At 36.1% G+C, this 18756-nt stretch overlaps 1 protein-coding gene across 1 annotated transcript in view; it reads left to right on the top strand.

The window, feature by feature from the left end:
- LOC116286514 (uncharacterized) overlaps positions 1-18756 on the top strand; it is a 54923-nt gene that overhangs the window by 8608 nt on the left and 27559 nt on the right. The window contains 14 exon segments of the mRNA XM_089028722.1: positions 1144-1218; positions 3913-5042; positions 5044-5923; positions 6922-7024; positions 8107-8186; positions 8295-8516; positions 10885-10987; positions 13742-13867; positions 14449-14569; positions 15455-15690; positions 16614-16714; positions 17517-17647; positions 18127-18217; positions 18672-18743. Coding sequence (XP_088884848.1) covers positions 1144-1218; positions 3913-5042; positions 5044-5923; positions 6922-7024; positions 8107-8186; positions 8295-8516; positions 10885-10987; positions 13742-13867; positions 14449-14569; positions 15455-15690; positions 16614-16714; positions 17517-17647; positions 18127-18217; positions 18672-18743 — 3471 coding nt within the window.

The raw sequence follows: 18756 nt of genomic DNA, 5'->3' as shown, positions 1-18756 counted from the left end.
AGTTTCAATTAATCAAACAAAACTTTGCTTTTTCTTTAAATATGCATTAATTTAAATAAACTAAAACAAATTAAAAATATGACTGCATTGATAATAAAGTACGACAATAATCATACTTCTTCTGATAAGACTATATAGTATTAGGGTCACATTCAGGAAATTTAAATGCTATATATCCACTATATGAAATCTTACTACACTACTTACTTATATAATTATATGTGTATTTATAAGATAAATGTTCTAATCTCACTGTTTATGCTAATTGCTTATATTGAAATAGAAATTGTAGCATAAATTATAAGCAATTCCGAATCACATCCTTCCTTTTTGTACTACAGCAAAGGAAAGTATACATATCTGTACACTTGAATATTGAACTTAAAGTTAATTTTTTCTGTAGGAATTTTGGACATCAAGTTTTAAAAGAGTTAGATTCCCGAGGATGAAGGAATAAAGCTTGCACTTTTTTTGAAAGGGATTTTAAGGTGGCTTTATTTTCTTACAAAGAGGAATTGCACTTGGTATCTAGGTGTAACTTTGATTGTTTTACGAGATGGTGCAAAACACCTGCCATGGTTTTTGTGTTATACCTTCTGGCTATTGACATGAGGACTGGGATAAAATTCAGGATGTAATTATTTAATATTTCACTAGAGTGACCAAATTGACCAAGATTTTGAAGGCCTTTAATGTACATTCTCACCTCTACATTCTGCAGAAACACAGGTTTTTGGGGTCAAAATATATATAATAACAAAAGTAAGATACAAGTACATTTTTACAATCTTAAACTCCAGGATGGAGAAAAAAATTAAAATTCACCTCAAATTGTAAACATTCTTGACAGATATTTGAGCTTAAAAACAATGCAAGCAAACCTGTCAAATCTTGAATTCATTCTAAAATTTGGTTTTTGTTGACAGCATTTAGATACATTAAATGTGGCATTTCTACATCAGTGTATTCATGCTTTTAAGCTCCTATAATATGTGTTGAATTTGTTAGCTATAAAACCCATTATTTGAAGTGATTTTTATTCGATGTGTTAATCTTGTACATGTAAAATCTTCATACATAAATTGCTTGATAAATCTGTGAATTTAAAGCATAAACCATTCCATGTGTGTCTTTTATTTTCAGTCAGCACCTTCTCAAGGCTTCTCTCTTATCTCCAACCTCATTCAAGACTTCAAAACTCTAGCTCTTGGCCCAGAGGTCTGTTTCTAACATTCACTTCTATTCTTACTTATCTTTCTTGATCTGTCTCATTACATTCTTTCTTTTTCCACAGCTTTTAAACTAAAAAAAAAGTTTTTACTTAATTGTGGTTGCTATAAGACTGTTAATTTTGCCTGCCATGTTAAATAATTACTGCTAAGAATGATATAAACCTTCAATGTCATTTACATTGCTTAAAAGACTGCACATTTAAAGTAAAGAGAGGATACTTAACTCTCTTTGTGGTGTGTGTAGCAAACTAAACATGTTTACCTAATATAAAATTTGCATGAAATATAACCATTGAGTTGTAACTTGAATAATGATATAATATTACCGATCACAATAAACATAGAAAACATTGAGATCCAGTATCTAAGATATTAATCTAACTTTAAATTTAGTACAGCCAGAATATCTGTGCGGATTTAAAGATGATATCTGGTTTCCTACTCTCAAATTTCTATTTTTTTAAATGCAAAGAAAAATATATTCATAAATAAAATTATTAGTTTGCATGAAGATTAAAAACTTATTAAGAGAGCAATATTAAAAAATGAAATATCATTAAAAGCTATCATTTATTTATTTTGGCCATTTATTTTTATCTTAAATGTATTATGAGTAATTATATTAACATATTATCAAATTGTTACTGCTTGGTATGAACGTGTCTTTCTTAAAAATAAATCGTCATTCTTATGACTAAATATTATGTGAATAACTTAAAGTATTTAAAATCTTAATTTTCATATTAAGTTTAAAAATCCTAAAATAACTATGATTTGATAAATAAATAAATAAATAAAACAAATAAATAAATAAATATTGATAAATCAAATGAAAACTAGCAATTAATAATAACACTGCTGCTACTACTACTGCTGCTGCTGCTGCTCCTACTACTGCTGCTGCTGCTACTACTACTACTGCTGCTACTGCTGCTGCTGCTCCTGCTGCTTCTGCTACTACTGCTGCTGCTGCTACTCCTGCTTCTGCAACTACTACTACTGCTGCTGCTGCTGCTACTACTGCTGCTGCTGCTACTACTGCTGCTGTTGCTGCTGCTGCTACTACTGCTACTACTGCTGCTGCTGCTGCTGCTACTGCTACTACTACTAACTGAATATTAATATCAATTGATAATGCTACAAATAAATTTAAATAAATGTTACATATGTGTGAGATCCACTGCATACATATAATATACAGTCGATTAAAAACTGTTTGCTTTGAAAAAAAATATTTAGACTTAAAAACTAAAACATTAACAATAATTAAAAATTTGTCTGCTTGAAGAGATTTTGTATGATAAAAGGTGTAATTCTTGTGGTAAGAACATATAATTCAAGAGACAATGATTTCTTGACTGTAAAGGACACAATAGACCCCTTGCCAAAATGGTGGCCGCAAATTCGTTTGAGTAACCAATACCAGCACTGGAAAGAGCACCTTTACTTTAGTAACCCTTATGTCAGGCGTTATATCGGCCGAGGAAACTCCAGTTGAAAATTTACGGTATATGCTATACCCCTGACACACAAACATCTGTAAATTTGTCATAATTTTCAACTAAAGTTTTCTTCATAATGAATCTTTGTAGGGTTACTAAAGTAAAGGTGGTCTTTTCTAGTGCTGCTATTGGTTTTTTAATTTAATTCATTTCAATTTTCGGCCACCATTTTGGCAAAGGGTCTATTGTCTCTGCTACTTGGTCATTTCAGTCAACAATGCTGAGGTTTTAAAAATGTGTACCTAGTCATGCAGTCATCACCCTGGATAAATGACACTTATCATATTCTATTCTCAAATTCATTAATAATACATGAGGACAAAACAAAGAATCACTAGCGTAAAGTACGCTTGAAAATGTTATCTTAATTACTATAAATTTTGGCCAACTTATGCTTATTGAATTTCTCTAAGAATTATTGATAGATTGAGAAGCCAATATCAAGAAATTGTAAGAGACTGTTTTGACCTATATCCAAACACCTCAAAAATGGCTTAAGAAACTCAGCTTTGCCTTTTCATCTCTGATTTTTCAACTCACTTCAAAATGTTTGGAAATTGGATGAAACACTCTTTCTTCATGTGTTTGATATAATACCTATTATGTTGAATACAAATTTGCACCTTATAGCATGGGTGGGTTATTTCATGCTTATACTTTACACAGTTATGACAAGGTACAGGTTTGTTATGACGATGAGTGTGACAATACAGATAGCCTTTTCTTTACAAAAATGGGTGCATTGTGGTCTGGCTTGGGTACCAACATGTCTTGGTGATCATGCCTCATATGGTGTCCTTGGTACCTAACCTAGACCACAATGCACCTTGTTAAATTGTTTTAGATTGTGTTATGGTCACCAAACATTTTGGACATTGTTCTTGAATTGCCGTACAAATGTACTGACTGTAAATGAACTATTTACTTGGTTAATGTTTAGTTAGTTCTCTAAATATAAGTAAATGATCATTTTTCTAGCTTGAATGAAGCTTTTCTTACAGCTGTTAAAATAGCTAACTAAAGAAATCTACCTAAATTTTCTTTTTAAAGTAAGTGAATTTGTATGGAAATCCGAGAACGATGTCTGACCTTTTTGGTGACTGTAACACAATCCAAGCTAGCGCCGAAAAGGTGAATTATATATAATCTTTACTGATCATTTTTTATTTCTTTTAAAGGTTCACTGGTTATGTCTTGTGTGTAAAAAGAAACAAGAAGTATTAACAAAGACAGGGTCATGGTTTGGACCTAAAGACCCTAATATGAAAGCAATAGACGACCCTGCTTCTCAATTTGGTAGTGACTTTAAAGCAATACCTTCAGAGGAGGATAAAAGAGCCATGCGACGACAGGGCTCAGCCAGAGGGAATTTTAGAAGGGGTATGGAAAATGAAACTGACAGAGCGAGAAGAATAGAAAGTGAACGTCAGAATTATTTACGGCGGCCGTCATTATCGGATGAAGAAGTTGAATCAATTCAAAATGCCCCATACGGACAATACTATAGTGATGACGAAGCATCAAGGTATGGTGATCAGAGAGGTAGAAGAAAAGTAACATTTCATGATGAAAAAATGAAAAGACATCCAGGAGGAATGCAACCAAATCCAATGCACCCTCAAGGGCGTGGCAGCAAGGGCCCCTATTTCCCTGATAAAGGAGGTAAACCAGGTATGGGACCTCCTGGACAAACGCCAGGAAGAGGAGGCCCTGCCCAAGGTGGACAACCTGGATCCCGCCAAGGGTTTCCTCCACAGCAGGGTCCAGGTGCCAGAGGGTACCATCCGCAACAAGGGCAACCTCCAGGGGGTAGGGGTTATGGCCCTCAGCAGGGGCCACGCCCAATGGCTCCAGGTTCTCAACAAGGAATGCGCCCTCATCAACAGCAAGGGCAACCTCAAGGGGGTAGAGGTTATGGCCCTCAGCAGGGGCCACGCCCAATGGCTCCAGGTACTCAGCAAGGAATACGCCAAGGCTTCCCTCCAGGCCAGGGTGGCCCTCAAGGTAGAGGTGCTCCTGGCCAAGGTAGAGGAGGTCCTCCACAACAGCAGCATGGGATGCAACCACAGCAAAAGCCCATGGATAGAGGTAGAGGGATGGCTCCTGGGTCACAACCTGCAGGTAGAGGGGGAATGACTCCAGGAACACCACAGATGGCAAGACCAGGAAGCCAACAATCTCCAAGACAAGGATATCCTCAACAAGGACCTCTTGACCAAAGAATGCAGATGGCTGGGTCTCAACAAATGGGTGGGCCTCAAAAAATGGGTGGACCCCAGCAAATGGGTAGCCCTCAGCAATTGGGTGGTCCCCAAAAAAATGGGTGGACCCCAGCAAATGGGTAGCCCTCAGCAAATGGGTGGCCCTCAGCAATTGGGTGGTCCCCAGCAAATGAGTGGCCCTCAGCAAATGGGTGGACCCCAGCAAATGGGTAGCCCTCAGCAAATGGGTGGACAAAGACAGATGGGTGGTCCTCAACAAGGAAGACCCCAGCAAATGGGTGGACAGCAACAACTGCAAGGCAGACAACCCCATGGGCCACAAAAAATGGGTACACCAGAGACAGCACGGAGAAAACTTCAATACCCTGGTCAAGGGTCTGACCAACAGAAGATGAATCAAGGGGCTGAGCGCCGAACTGGAATGGTAGGACCACCACCCCAGATTGGTAATATTCAGGGTCATCCAGGTAGTGAACCCAAACAAGTTCCTTACCCTGGACAAATAGATGGTAGTCAAGGTCAAGGTCATCATCCAGATACAAGGATTGTACCAACTCAGAATGGCAGGCCAGGGACAAGCCCTCAGCACCCGGAAAAGAGAGGAGCTAGGGATCCTCGGCATTTTGATGATGGAAGAACTGGATATAGACCGGACAGTCAGCAGGGATATTCCCCAAGAGGTCTTGATGGCCAAGGTGTGGCGCATCAACAACAAGATTCAAGAGGATATGGACCTCCACCTCCTAGTCAAGACCATGTTAAAGGTCGTCCACCATATGGAAGTCCCACGCACATGATAGGGCATGGACGAGACTCCCCACAGAATAGAATTAATAATATAGGTGGACATGGAGTTATGGAGGATCGTTATGATAGTAGACAGTTGGGACGGAATAGTGATGGAATGGCCGGTGAACCTATGATGAATGAGAGAACAGCAACACCTACACAAGACATCTCAAATGCAGTAAGTGTCAAAGAAAATGTAGTTCTTGTATTCTCATTTCACCTTTACTGGATACTACAACTATCAGAATCCTTTTCAAATTTTCCTTTTCTTAACCTCAATACAACTAGTCTTAATAGACCTTATCGGCTCTGACGTAATGTTTTCCCATTTCAGACCACGTCATTCCCTAGAGTATCATTTCTTTGTTTAAGGTTTGCGCTCAGTTGCACATGAGAAGACACATGAATATGGATACAACTCAAACAAAGAATATTATTCTTAAGGGAATGACACGTGGTCTGAAATGGGACAACACTACGCTCCAGCGCTCCAGAGCCGGGGAGGTCTATTGCTAGGCACTGGTCCAGACAAATGCTGTGACGGATTAATTAACAATAATCATACCTGCAGCTCAAATGGTCTACAAATCAATAGCCCATGAGGCCAAAGGTCAAATGGGCTATTGGCTTGTAGACGGCAAGAGATCTAATTAATTTAGTATAAACCTATTAATTGGTCATATGGATATACCGATTTTGAAATGAGGTTGGAACAATTTTTGAAACCTTTTGAAACCTTTGAACAATTTATTTTTTGCATTGTAAGTTTTCATTTTCAAAATCAACAAATATATAATAATTTATAAACTTTGAGTTGAACAAAAGTTGAGATAAAAGTCTTCTAACCAAGCTTCGTGTTAACTGTGATTTCCAAAGCATAGTGACAGTACTTACATGTATAAATTAGATAGTTAACATTCATTTCATTTCAGTACGCTGTAGAATAATTACTGACACTTAATTCCTATAGTAAATGGTAAATGTTATGTCAGTGTTATGCATATTATAATGTGATAATTTCAAGGGTTTTTCACTAGGTTTTCCAGGTTTTTTTCCTCTGCAAAACCCAACGTCCTAAATCTGTGACATAGCTATGCCCTGACTTACACATACATTAGCTAGCGAGATTTTTTCAGTCAAATGAGATGGTGTTTGCTTTCCTCAATTTTGTAAAAGAGGGATTTAATACCTCCTTTGGCTCACTGTCCTAGACTGTATATCAGGGGAATAAAGGGTGGTGTAGTGGTGATACACATGCATCTCACCTCTGGATTCTCAGGTTTGATTGCTAGACTTCAGCATCACATGTGAGTAGAGTTTGTTAGGTCTCTTCCTTGATTTATTGGTTTTTCTCCAGGCTCTCCAAAAAAATTCCTTCTTCAAAACCAACAAAGCTAAATTCCAATTCAATCTATGATTTACCTTGACTTTAATCAGCCCAGAGGCTAGCTGTTTTAGTGAAACCATTTCAAGTTGTTATGTACTAAAGAATTTTTACTCAGTGGATAAGATTTCGTTCATATTAATGTTGATCCTGTTAATTATAATTTCTTAACAAATTTCAGCTATTCAATTGTTTAATTTAATAGACATTTCCTATAACAACCATAGATATAAATTGATTGCTTAAAAGGAATCTTATCACAAAATGTAGATTTTAACATAAAAACTTGAATATTTGCAAGTATGATAGTGCATAATATGTATGTCTGACTCAATAAATGTATTATAGATTGAGCTACGTTTTTCTTGGAATTATACAGCATCATCACCTTGAGATTTATTTTTTGGCCTAGATATTGACAACTCTTAAAACTCCAGTGTATGCGGCTCAGCCTCAAATCCGGTTAAATGAAATATTTTTTTATTATTCTAATTTCTGCCTTTGTTTACCGACCTCAGAAGTGAGGCTAAATATGCTGGATTTTTAAGAGTTCTCAATTGTTTTAAATGCTCATGACAAGTTGTAGAAGTGCAATTCAACTGAGTTTTCCTTAAAGCAAGAAAACAAAAGTTTTGCACCAAAAAAAAAAAAAAAAAAAAAAAGCCATAAATGGCAGGACTAAAGATTATGAGCAAAAACATTTTAATTGTAAGTGATCTTTCTTGGAATTTGAACATTTTCAACCATGATACAAAGTCTTTTATTATTAACTAAGGATTGGAAGCAAGTAATCTTTCAGATTCCCCAAAAAGATATAAAAAAAACAAGATGTTGAATTGAATCACATTTTGCATTTGAAACAACATTTATTATTTATAACTCCCAGGACATGGAATCATTGTACATATTTAACAAAAGGATTTAGTTTAATTAGCTCTGCATTCTCAAGGCCTTCAATAATATATGAATTTTCTAAGATACTACTGAACTCTTTACTGATCAACATAACAAGTTTCTTAATATGGCTGATTTTAAAACTTCTCCAGGAACATTTTTGGTAAGGTAGTCTTAAAAGATGCTTTATTTTCTTGGTGAAAGATTTTTGTTTCATTTTTGAAGAGGATTAGGTTGAATTTCGTCATGGAATTTTTCTTATTTCATTCAGAGCAATTTATTCTTTAAAGATGAAAATCCAAACCAGGAAAAGAGTAGCATTGGAGATCTCTTTGTCAGTGCTTTTTCACTCAAGAAAACTACAACCGAAACCACTTCTACAACTCCTACTACGACCACTTCCACACCTAGTTTCAAATCTTCAAACACAAGAACACCTCCATATTCACAAACTAGGAAGCCTGGTGGACCTAGACCTGGCTTACGCTCCAAGGTTTGCTAAATTGCATACTTCAATCATACATTATCACCAAACTTTGTTTCCCCTTGAGGTTTTGGATTTGTTGTTCAGCAATTTTTTTGCCTTTTGCATAACACTTTATGATCATTTCAATAACTCAAGCACTTATTTTTTCAATGTTTTCGCAGCTGGTTTATAAACCACTACAAAAATCATTTCCCATTATCCTAGCTGTTGTATTATATTTTCGCTTTGAATGCATCATTCTATATATAACTTTCTTTTTCCTTTAATATAATGCATGCACAAATTTTTCACGTTTGTCACACTTGATGTATCACATAATTATGTCGTCAGTGCAAAAATTATCAACTTCAAAATTCTCTTTAATTTTAGAATGATCTAGACAAATACCAATTAGAAAAAACATTATTTTCAACACCTACCATAATACTTCTTTATAATGATAAATATACCAGCACACAACGCCTAGTTGATACACTTAGTTTAGTTAGGCCATTTATTAGATGTAAAAATAGGAAAAGCCTATAAAAAACATTTACAAAACTATATGAAAATCTTAAGCCTATAAACTTGGAAAATCATATATTTCTCTTTGTAAATAAATTTATCTACGAAGATCATGTAACAGCGTCATATATATCTCAGTTACATATTTATTGAATCTTATTAGTTCTTTGCTGTGGGAGTTATTCGGAGGATTTTAAGCCAATTAGAGTCTGGGGAAGGCACAGTTATACCCTGAATTCATGCTGTAAATTGAAATAATTAAATGTCTAACGAAAACTAGATCTCATTTGCATGTGTAACCAAAGCAGAACACCACAGTCCTCCACATAGGAAGACCAAGAACATCAGCAGCCTAAAATCATGCAAAATTCATTAAGGGAATTGGATATCAATTTTAAGCCTTATATTTTGGGAGCTACAAAGTGTTCTTCTAAGACTTATGTCTTCATATCACCACAAATACTATGGGTATAAATCCAGTTTTGAACCAATTGTAAGTAGATTGTGGAATTACTTGAAAGTGTGGGAATGTCATGCAAATATCAATCCTCTTCGATGGATCGATGCAGACAGCCAAATCATGGAAAACCATTTTATAACCGATTACAACACTTGCAAAAAAATATAAATTTAAGCAAGAAAGCTCCAAGAACATTGGACCATTTAGTAGCTAAAACTTAAAGTAACTAATGTAACAGAAAGTAACAGGATGCCAAATCCCAAACAATGAATTTTTTTAGACTATTTTATGTGTTTTATTTCTAGTTTATACTCTACTTAAGATTGTACGACATCAAAATTTTATGAAAAAATTATCACTTTTTCCCACTTTTAGGAATGATAAGCTAAATACCTGCTTTTAAAGCATTTTTCTTTCATTGTTTATATTTCAATTCATAGTTTACTGCAGATTGATATATTTCACGTGAATTTGTTTGATGTATATTTACTAGTTGTCGATAAGATCTGTGATGTCATAGATTATGCTCATAATTTGATCAATACTGTAGCCACATCACATTGATTTTATCAGTCTTTAATGTAGATGAAATCTTTTTTTTAATACTGTCTTGAAGTTTAAATATTTGGTATTAAGTATAATTGAGATTCCATTGAGCTTCTATAAGGTCTATAATGTAATCCCAAAACTGACAAGACAGAATAATAATAATAATTTATAAATATTTATTAGAGCTGTAAAGAGCTCGTTAAATTTAGTAAAACTGTGAAGAAGATATGAATACTGAAAAATAAACATTTTGTATGAAAACATTCATTGGAGGCATCTCAGTGTTGCCTTTAGAAAAGATTAGAAAATTCACACTGATTAAAGATCATGTTTTGAACTAATCTTTCCTTAAAATTTCAGAGTTTTACTGGTTTTATCATGCTGTAGAAATTATTCTTCTGTATAATTTAAAAATACCTGAGTGAAGCTAGCTCTGACATTACTTAGGATCAGTGTAAGAGAAATGCCTTTGCCTTTTAACAGTAGTTTGAAGCATTAAATAGTTTAAATTCACAGCTGTAAGTAAGGTAAGGGGGACTAGAGGTCAAATGTCTGGTAAGGAAAACTTGTAAAAACTGATGAATGTATATTTTACATAAATGTATACATTTTAGGGGCCAAAATATATACTGCTCAATGGACAATGTCTGGGCAAAAGGTCATTCCTTTTTACTGGTCACATTTTGATCAGTTGATCAGCCTAGTCATCATGCCCAGCCATTGAGCAGCCGTTGTTTTAGCCAATTTTGATGCAGTAAATTAAGAAAGAAAGAAAAAAAAATAATAATAATAATAAACCATCAATTATATTAATATTATGGCAACTAAACTAGACTCAATATGGATTTTTTGTTCCTACAGAGTGAAAGTGCTATCAAATGGTCTCCACCAGATGATGATAATAAATGTATTGGTGAAGTGCTGCTTACCAGGGACCCAAGGACACCACCATCATCCATGTCAGGTATGTGGCCTCTATTACACTCAAAAGATTATCTGTAAAATATACAGGGTATAAGGAATTTGAAGTCAAAACAATGGACTCTTCTTGAAATTGTCTTGAATGCAAGGCTAATATGGAAATACAAAAGATATGCCATAAATTCCATCAAGAAAAAGCTTCATTTCTTGTGTGTTTTCATGTTAGTTTGCATCCTAGCTATTTTTGAGCAGACAGATTTAGAGGTGGAGAAGTGGTGACATTATAACCCTTCCTAAGGGATCCTAGACTAGCATCCAGCACCTCTATCCCTTAACCCTTTAGAACTATATGAAAATGGTATGCAAATGGCAATCAAGGGTGTTGTAGTGGTAGTGCACTCGCCCCTGGGGTCTCAGGTTTGATTTCTGGTCTCGCCATCACTTGTTAGAATAGTTTAATGGAATTCTTCAGTGATACAAACAAGGACATTCAATTCTAGGCGGGTACGGGTGTGCACTGACGTAGATCAGGGTTTGATCTGTGAGTTAGCCATGCTCTGACTTAGATCAACCAAGTTTTCAGGTTTCATGAAAATAAAAATTAAGCTTAAACTTTTTAGAAGAGGATGCTAATCAAAATTCAATCAAAAAGAACAGGACTGCTGAAGAATAGGAATGAAACCCTTACAGAACTCAAAGTATTTAGCATTCCTTGCCTGAAAATGGAGAATTTCGTCGTATTTTCCTGATAGAAATTTCACTTTCAGATTTACTTTGTGTGAGTTTTCAAAACTTCGTATTCAAGTGTTACTAACTTCAAGATAGAACAGACGTATCTTACCTCACCAGTGATCTTAAGCTTTGAATTTCGGTTCTCACGTCATGATCATCCAAGACGAGCAAAAGCTTAAAATGTGACTCACTTTAGGCTCTTTCTGCACTAAAAATACTTTCTACTCTTTCTTAATCCATAATCTTATAAACTGAAAACTTATATTTACATCATTAGCGATTTATAGGTAAGAAAATGAAAACATTTTGAGAGAAGCAAAGAGCGCCATCTTTAAAGGGACTCTGAGGTGCCAGACACATCATAGCTTAAAATGTACATCAAACCTTGTTGATTTTGAAAATCGAAATGAAAATTCCATGAAATGCGTTTTTTGGGGTGATATCGTCCGTCAAAGTTGCGAAATGACTTAAGCTGGGCTCCCTGTGGAATATCGCGGATTTGATGGCTTGGGATGAATGAGGTGTGATGACGTCAGATAGTGGAACATGTTGGATAACTGGAGCTGAATCAACCAAATTTCGCTATGGAAGTATGGCTGTTCTTTATCAATTTGAGCCGGAAATTGCTTGAGGAGAAGAATATAATACACCCGATGAAAGTGTGAGCGAGGACAGTGAGCTAGAAGAAGTGGCGAACGAGGAAAGGCTTCTAGGAATCGATCTTAAAATCAACAATGTGTCGTGATGAAAACAGCTAGCTGATATGTTTTTATGTTGTTAAATGAGCTTATTAGGTAAAAGATTATGAGGTAAATGAAACATTTTATTTCACTTAAGATTTCAATATTTTCTGATGTTAAACTCAACGTAATTATTAGACATGACATGCATCACGACTATTGTGTCTGAACCGAGATGTGCTTAGGACTGCATTTAATAGTTTCTCTTCATGACAGAGAAGGCTCATTCCAAATTGAACAAATATTACAAATAAGTGAGTTTCTTTAAGTATTTTCTATTACGTTCTTATATTCCAAATAAGTGAGCTTTTTCCGGTATTTTCTATATCATATACGTATACGTTCAATGCATATTCATTTCGCTGAAATGCTTTTTCAGCCCTCTGCGTTGTGCTAGTTCTTATATCGCCAATTTATAATTACATGGTGAATGCACGGTTATCTTAGCAAAAAGATCAGCATGTGTGGTATCTAAGATATTAAAGATCTACCTTCCCGGAATGTATGAGGAAGATACTGGCTTTAAAGAAGATGGAAGTGAAGATGAAGTTGCTGACACGTACACCACATCGATTCCTAGAAGCCTTTCCTCGTTCGCCACTTCTTCTAGCTCACTGTCCTCGCTCACACTTTCATCGGGTGTATTATATTCTTCTCCTCAAGCAATTTCCGGCTCAAATTGATAAAGAACAGCCATACTTCCATAGCGAAATTTGGTTGATTCAGCTCCAGTTATCCAACATGTTCCACTATCTGACGTCATCACACCTCATTCATCCCAAGCCATCAAATCCGCGATATTCCACAGGGAGCCCAGCTTAAGTCATTTCGCAACTTTGACGGACGATATCACCCCAAAAAACGCATTTCATGGAATTTTCATTTCGATTTTCAAAATCAACAAGGTTTGATGTACATTTTAAGCTATGATGTGTCTGGCACCTCAGAGTCCCTTTAATCTTCCTGCAGCTATACTGGAAACTAGTTGAATAACCCAACCCTCCCCTCCCTGGGGCTTTTAGTTTTCCCGCGTTTTTAATTTCTAATTTGAGGGGGAGGGAGGTGGGGGGAGGGAAAGGAGGGGGTCAAAAGCTTCTTTATTTCGCATTTTGAAAAGCAATATTTTCAAAAAATCTAGTAGATTCAGTGACTTGTCTTTTTTTAAAAAAAACAAAAGGATTGACCAGGCCAACGATGCAATGCTTTTCATGACAAGAGACATGCAATCAGCCAAATAGTAGAGCATTTCCATTGACCTGGCTGCTGTAAATCCATTTTATCAGTTATTGAATTATGAAGAAATGAAACTTTTTTCTCTTTCACAGAGCCAAGTTCTGCCTTTGGTCTTCGAGTGGTAGGCGGTAAAATGTCGGACGGAGGGAAACTAGCAGCTTTTGTTGTTGATGTCGTGAGAGGAGGACCGGCTGATATGCAAGCAAAACTTCAAAAAGGTACTTATAGCTCTTACTCTTATTTTATCTCCCCCCCCCCCCCCCCCCTCCAAAAAAAATATCATTAGAATTAAAATATTTGACTGGTATTGAAGTTCTGGGCCCGGTTGTACGAAGCCTGGATAGCGCTATCCGGTGGATAACTCCTTATCCATTGGATAAGTCGATGCTCTTATCCAATAAATTTATCCACTGGATAAGATTTATCTGTCGGATAGTGCTCTCCAGGCTTCGTACAACACGGCCCAGGACTTTACCGAGGCTTCTTACGGTGACACTGGCAACCCGTTTATGTAAATATTCGGTATTTCGCCATCATATTTTAAGATTACGGCTTATGATCAAAATTATGGTAATCTTTACTCTCAGTTATGAACAACGTTCTCGATACCTATTGGAAAAGGGGTAAACAAAACAGGGTTGCATTCATCACCACCATCATAAACAATAACATCTACTTTTTCGCCATTTGCTTTTCATCATTTTGCGTTATATAACTTATTTTGGTTGGATATATCAATATTTTCCTCTTATTTCTGTTATTTACGTTTTCTTGATTGTTGTTTTGCGTTTCGTAACAGGTGACGAGGTTATGGAATGGAATGATCAATCTCTTGTTGATTGTACCTTCGAAGAAGTTCAAGAAATCATCAATTCTACTGACGATTCTCCAGAACTTCATCTCGTTTTATGCCGAGACAAGTGAGTATTTTCAATTCTCTTCTACTTTTTGTGTTATTTTACCTTCTTTGGTTTTCAGTCTGTCGAAAAATTAGTTTTCAACGCTTGAACTACTTCAAAATATTTTGGTTGTCGGGAGTTGGTTGTCGTTTTTGAGAAGCCTCTCGTCACCAATGTAAATTTTAGACAATTAGACAATCTCTTTGGGTGCAAAAGCGTTCACCATGCAGAGAATAACACTTAAAACTATAAGACTATCTCTTGATAGTAGAGCTCCTTCATTGTACGATTTATCTCAGCTGTGAAATCCTTTATTTCTAAAAGCAAAGACACTGAGATATTTTTTTCTATTTTGCTCAGTTCCAAACGCTATAATCTCGTAAACTTATTATTATTGCCCCACGAGAAGAAATTAAGTTTCGTTTTTCGACATTATCTTTAGTAAAATGTAGTTTATTTATAGTTTTGGTTCGGAGAATTGAATTTAAGTTTAAATAAAAGAGGCCCTGAGAAACTCTACTCGAGCTGATATGTCTGAGATTTTCAATGTACTCACACGCGAAGATGAGTTCCAAAATCGGTGCTCTTGGTGTTTTGTCGTAATACTATTCAAGTGTTTTTTCCTTTTTATTTTTATTTTTATTTTCCTTTTTTTTCTTTTTCCTAACACCTTTTCCAGCCACCTTTTGTTAATTTAATAAGCAGTATAACAATTCCCAAAGCTGGACTAAAATGACTCCTCTTTGGGTCTCACAAGCGTTAGAAAAATCACAGACATGTCGAAAGAATTAGAAGAGGGGTTTAAACAAGCAAAAGAATGGATAAATATAGCTATTTTGTATAATACTAAAAACATCAAAGGGAAAGTTGAACATAGCCTAACAAAATCTTGTGATTATGTACTAGGAATAAATTCCCGCGAAAAGATACGCGGTTGTCACGTGACCCTGGTAGAAGAGAGTCCCCGACGCGACGTGTACCTACTAGTACGGCAGGCTCTCCAGTCAAAAGAGATCGTACATCTCCGCTTAGTATTATGGCAGGGCAGCAAGATTCTCGCCCTACTTTCGGTGCAGATAGAACAAACGGCCCAACAGGTCCTGGTCGCTTGGCTAACGACCAACCGGGATTTGGTTCCCAAGGTAAATGCATTACTAAAAGCAATTAATCTTTTTCGAAGATTACCGAAAACCTAATTACTGTTTTTCGATATTGGGCTGTGTGTTCATTGAATATCTATTGAATTGAATATTAATAACCCTTTTCAGTCAATCTATATTATGGGTATTTCTTTGTCATTATTTACTATTCTCTATTTTCCCATAGCCCTTAAATTGAAACGTTCTTCAATTGATCAATTAATCTTAATTTTGATTTTGATTTTAATTAAAAGTCACTGAAAGTTGTTTATATAACATTATTGATACATTAATATATGGTATTGAAATATTGTTAAATTATTTTTAAATTAGTATTGTTAAACTGTTTTATTTTATTCTTTTAATTATCATCTTACTTTCTATTTATCTATAATGAATATTTTTTGTATTTTGTAAAGCGCTGTTGAACCGCTGGGAATTGGCGCTCAATAAAACATTATTTATTATTATTTTATTATAATATATAGCATACCTGTTTTTAAGTGTACAACACTGGTTATTCGTTTATTCCGAGTTAATTTGCGCGTTCAGAACATCAAGAGGTTTGGCGTTACAGAAAATGTATTGACTTACGAAAAAATGTTTCAAATTTAATTTAAACGTCTTCGAGCTCCTAGCTTTTTCTGTTTTTTACTTCTTTTTATATTTGGATATCAAACAAGGTATTTTTAACATTGTCTGATCAGCCTTCAACAAAATAGGTGGGTTTTTACCCTCTGGTTACCCCCAAAGCCGCAAAGTATTATGGGTAAGAGAAAGTAAAGAGAATAATGTAAGAATAATTGTATATGATGTCCGCTATTAGCGGGATTCGACGGTGATTTTTCAGAACAATTTTATATTGATAAATCTGGCTAATGAGCATAGGTTAAATATTGAGACTCGTAATCTGTTTTTGCCTGCAGTTGGAGACGATGATTTCTTTTTCGGAGGAGGTCCTGGGCCTGATAGTAGAACAGTAGATGCCGCTGGACAGAAAGGTCGCACACTCAACGGTAGAATTCAGGTAAGCAGGAAATTGGGTTTATTATTGGAGTGCAACCACGTGACTCAAAATCACTCGAGATACAAATAACAATGAAACAGCCGCCATGTTTGTTGATCTAACAAGAGAAGCTAATGAGGGATGTTTTGTTATCGTCAACCAACATGGCGGCTATGACGTCACATGCACCCCAAGAATAGGAGGATACTAATGAAACAGACGCCATGTTGGTTGATCTAACAAGAGAAGCTAATGAGGATTAGTTAGGAATGTTTTGTTTTCGTCAACCAACATGGCGGCTATGACGTAATATTCGAGGTTCGTGCGGGTACGGATTAACGTGTGTCCCTAAAGTGGTGGTAACGTCTCACAAGTGATGACGCATCCTTGTGGGGGTGCGTCAGGACGCTCAATATTCTCGTGCACATGTGTTGCCAAGGTGACTATTGTTATACAACTTTTAAAATAGTGGAAGACGTTAATAATATTTGTCGTTAAAACCATTTGCACGCTTACAACAATTGTTAGTGAGTTATTCTCGATGTTAAATATGCCAGGATAAATCTTTTTACTCTTCAGGTTAGCGGAAAAGGGGCTAAAGTTGTTGTTTTCTTGTTGGGTGAACCTTGTTTAAAAAGAAAGTTATTATGATCAAGAGAATTCAATGTATGCGGTTTGACAAAAACGCAATTGTATTCATTTTCACTGAAGTAATCTTGAAGCAAGCGTATTGGACAGGGAAAAGTTTCCATAACCCTTGCAATTGTAGGCCTTAAGTGCAGAAGCAAATCCATTAGATTTTGATGGGTTTTTTCATTGTCAGGTCAAGCTGTCTTACGATGAAGATGCCAGTAATCTAAATGTAACAGTTGTTGCCGCTGAGGGACTTACGTCAAAGGAAACATCGACACCACCTAACCCTTATGTTAGAATTTACTTCTTGCCCGACAGAAGGTACGATATATTATTGCAGAAAGCAAGCCGATCAGTCGGTTTAGAAGGCTCAAATTCTCAACTAGCCATTCCTAGGTTGAGGGAAAAATTGGATCGAGTTGGCATCGCAGTGCATTGCTGGACTGTTTTAGGGGACCAAATAGACGCCATCTTGGAAATATTTATAATTTTGGTGTTGGTTTTTGGGAGAGGGAAATCGTATCCTACGTGCAGCCCGACTAATTTGACCCTTGTTAATAGTGAAAGTTGGGCTGCACTCAGACGATAAATAAACCCGGAGAACCCAGAGGAGAATATATGAAGCACAGGATAACGACACGTGACACAGTTACGGAACGGGGCGACATCCTTTGAATCAATCACAACGCGCTAGATTATCGTTAGGCCAATGAAAATTCAGGATACGGTGCCCTCACGGTCACGGTACGTCTTAAAGATCTAGTCTATCCCGATACTGACTGTGCTGTTTGTATTTGTAGCATGCAAAGTAAACGTCGTACCAAGACGGCCATGAAGACAGCCAACCCAAAGTGGAATCAAACATTTGTTTATCCTTGTAGAATACAAAAGGTAAAAACTCTAAAATAACGCACACTTACTTGAACCTAGCAACTGATGTGTACTGCTAGGGCTAACTCGTTTTTGTTTGTGTATCTACTGGGGAAAGAAAACTAGAATTAGCGACCTAGAGACTATGTGCATGATGGTGAGATATCATTCAGTGCTTACTGTAGGGCTAAGTCGTTTACTTTCGGTGTCCACTGGAGAAAGTACGTAAGCAAAAAAAATCTATCTTTTATTTTAGATCCAGTTTACATTAATCAAAAGGTGACCCCAGCTCTTTTTTTCCCTGGGAAAGAAAACAAAAGACTTGTCCCTATAGGGTAGCTCATAGAGAAATCATATACATGATATTAGGATATTAAGATATCAGTGCCTACTGGCAGGACTGCTGGTACAGTTTTGCTTTTGTTGTCATCTGAAATAGAAAACATCTTAACTTTTGTATTCGCTTGTGTTGTAGTTTGGAGGGCGCGCCCTTGAGATTACTATCTGGGACTACAGTAAAGTAGGGTCCAGTGAATTCATCGGAGAGGTAAGAGAAATAT

The sequence above is a fragment of the Actinia tenebrosa genome, unplaced genomic scaffold (assembly GCF_029948245.1).
Source record: "Actinia tenebrosa isolate PJP-AT-01 unplaced genomic scaffold, QUT_ActTen_1.0 PGA_scaffold13__45_contigs__length_12533684, whole genome shotgun sequence".
NCBI classification, from domain to species: domain Eukaryota; kingdom Metazoa; phylum Cnidaria; class Anthozoa; order Actiniaria; family Actiniidae; genus Actinia; species Actinia tenebrosa.
This window is presented reverse-complemented; position numbering and strand designations above follow the sequence as displayed.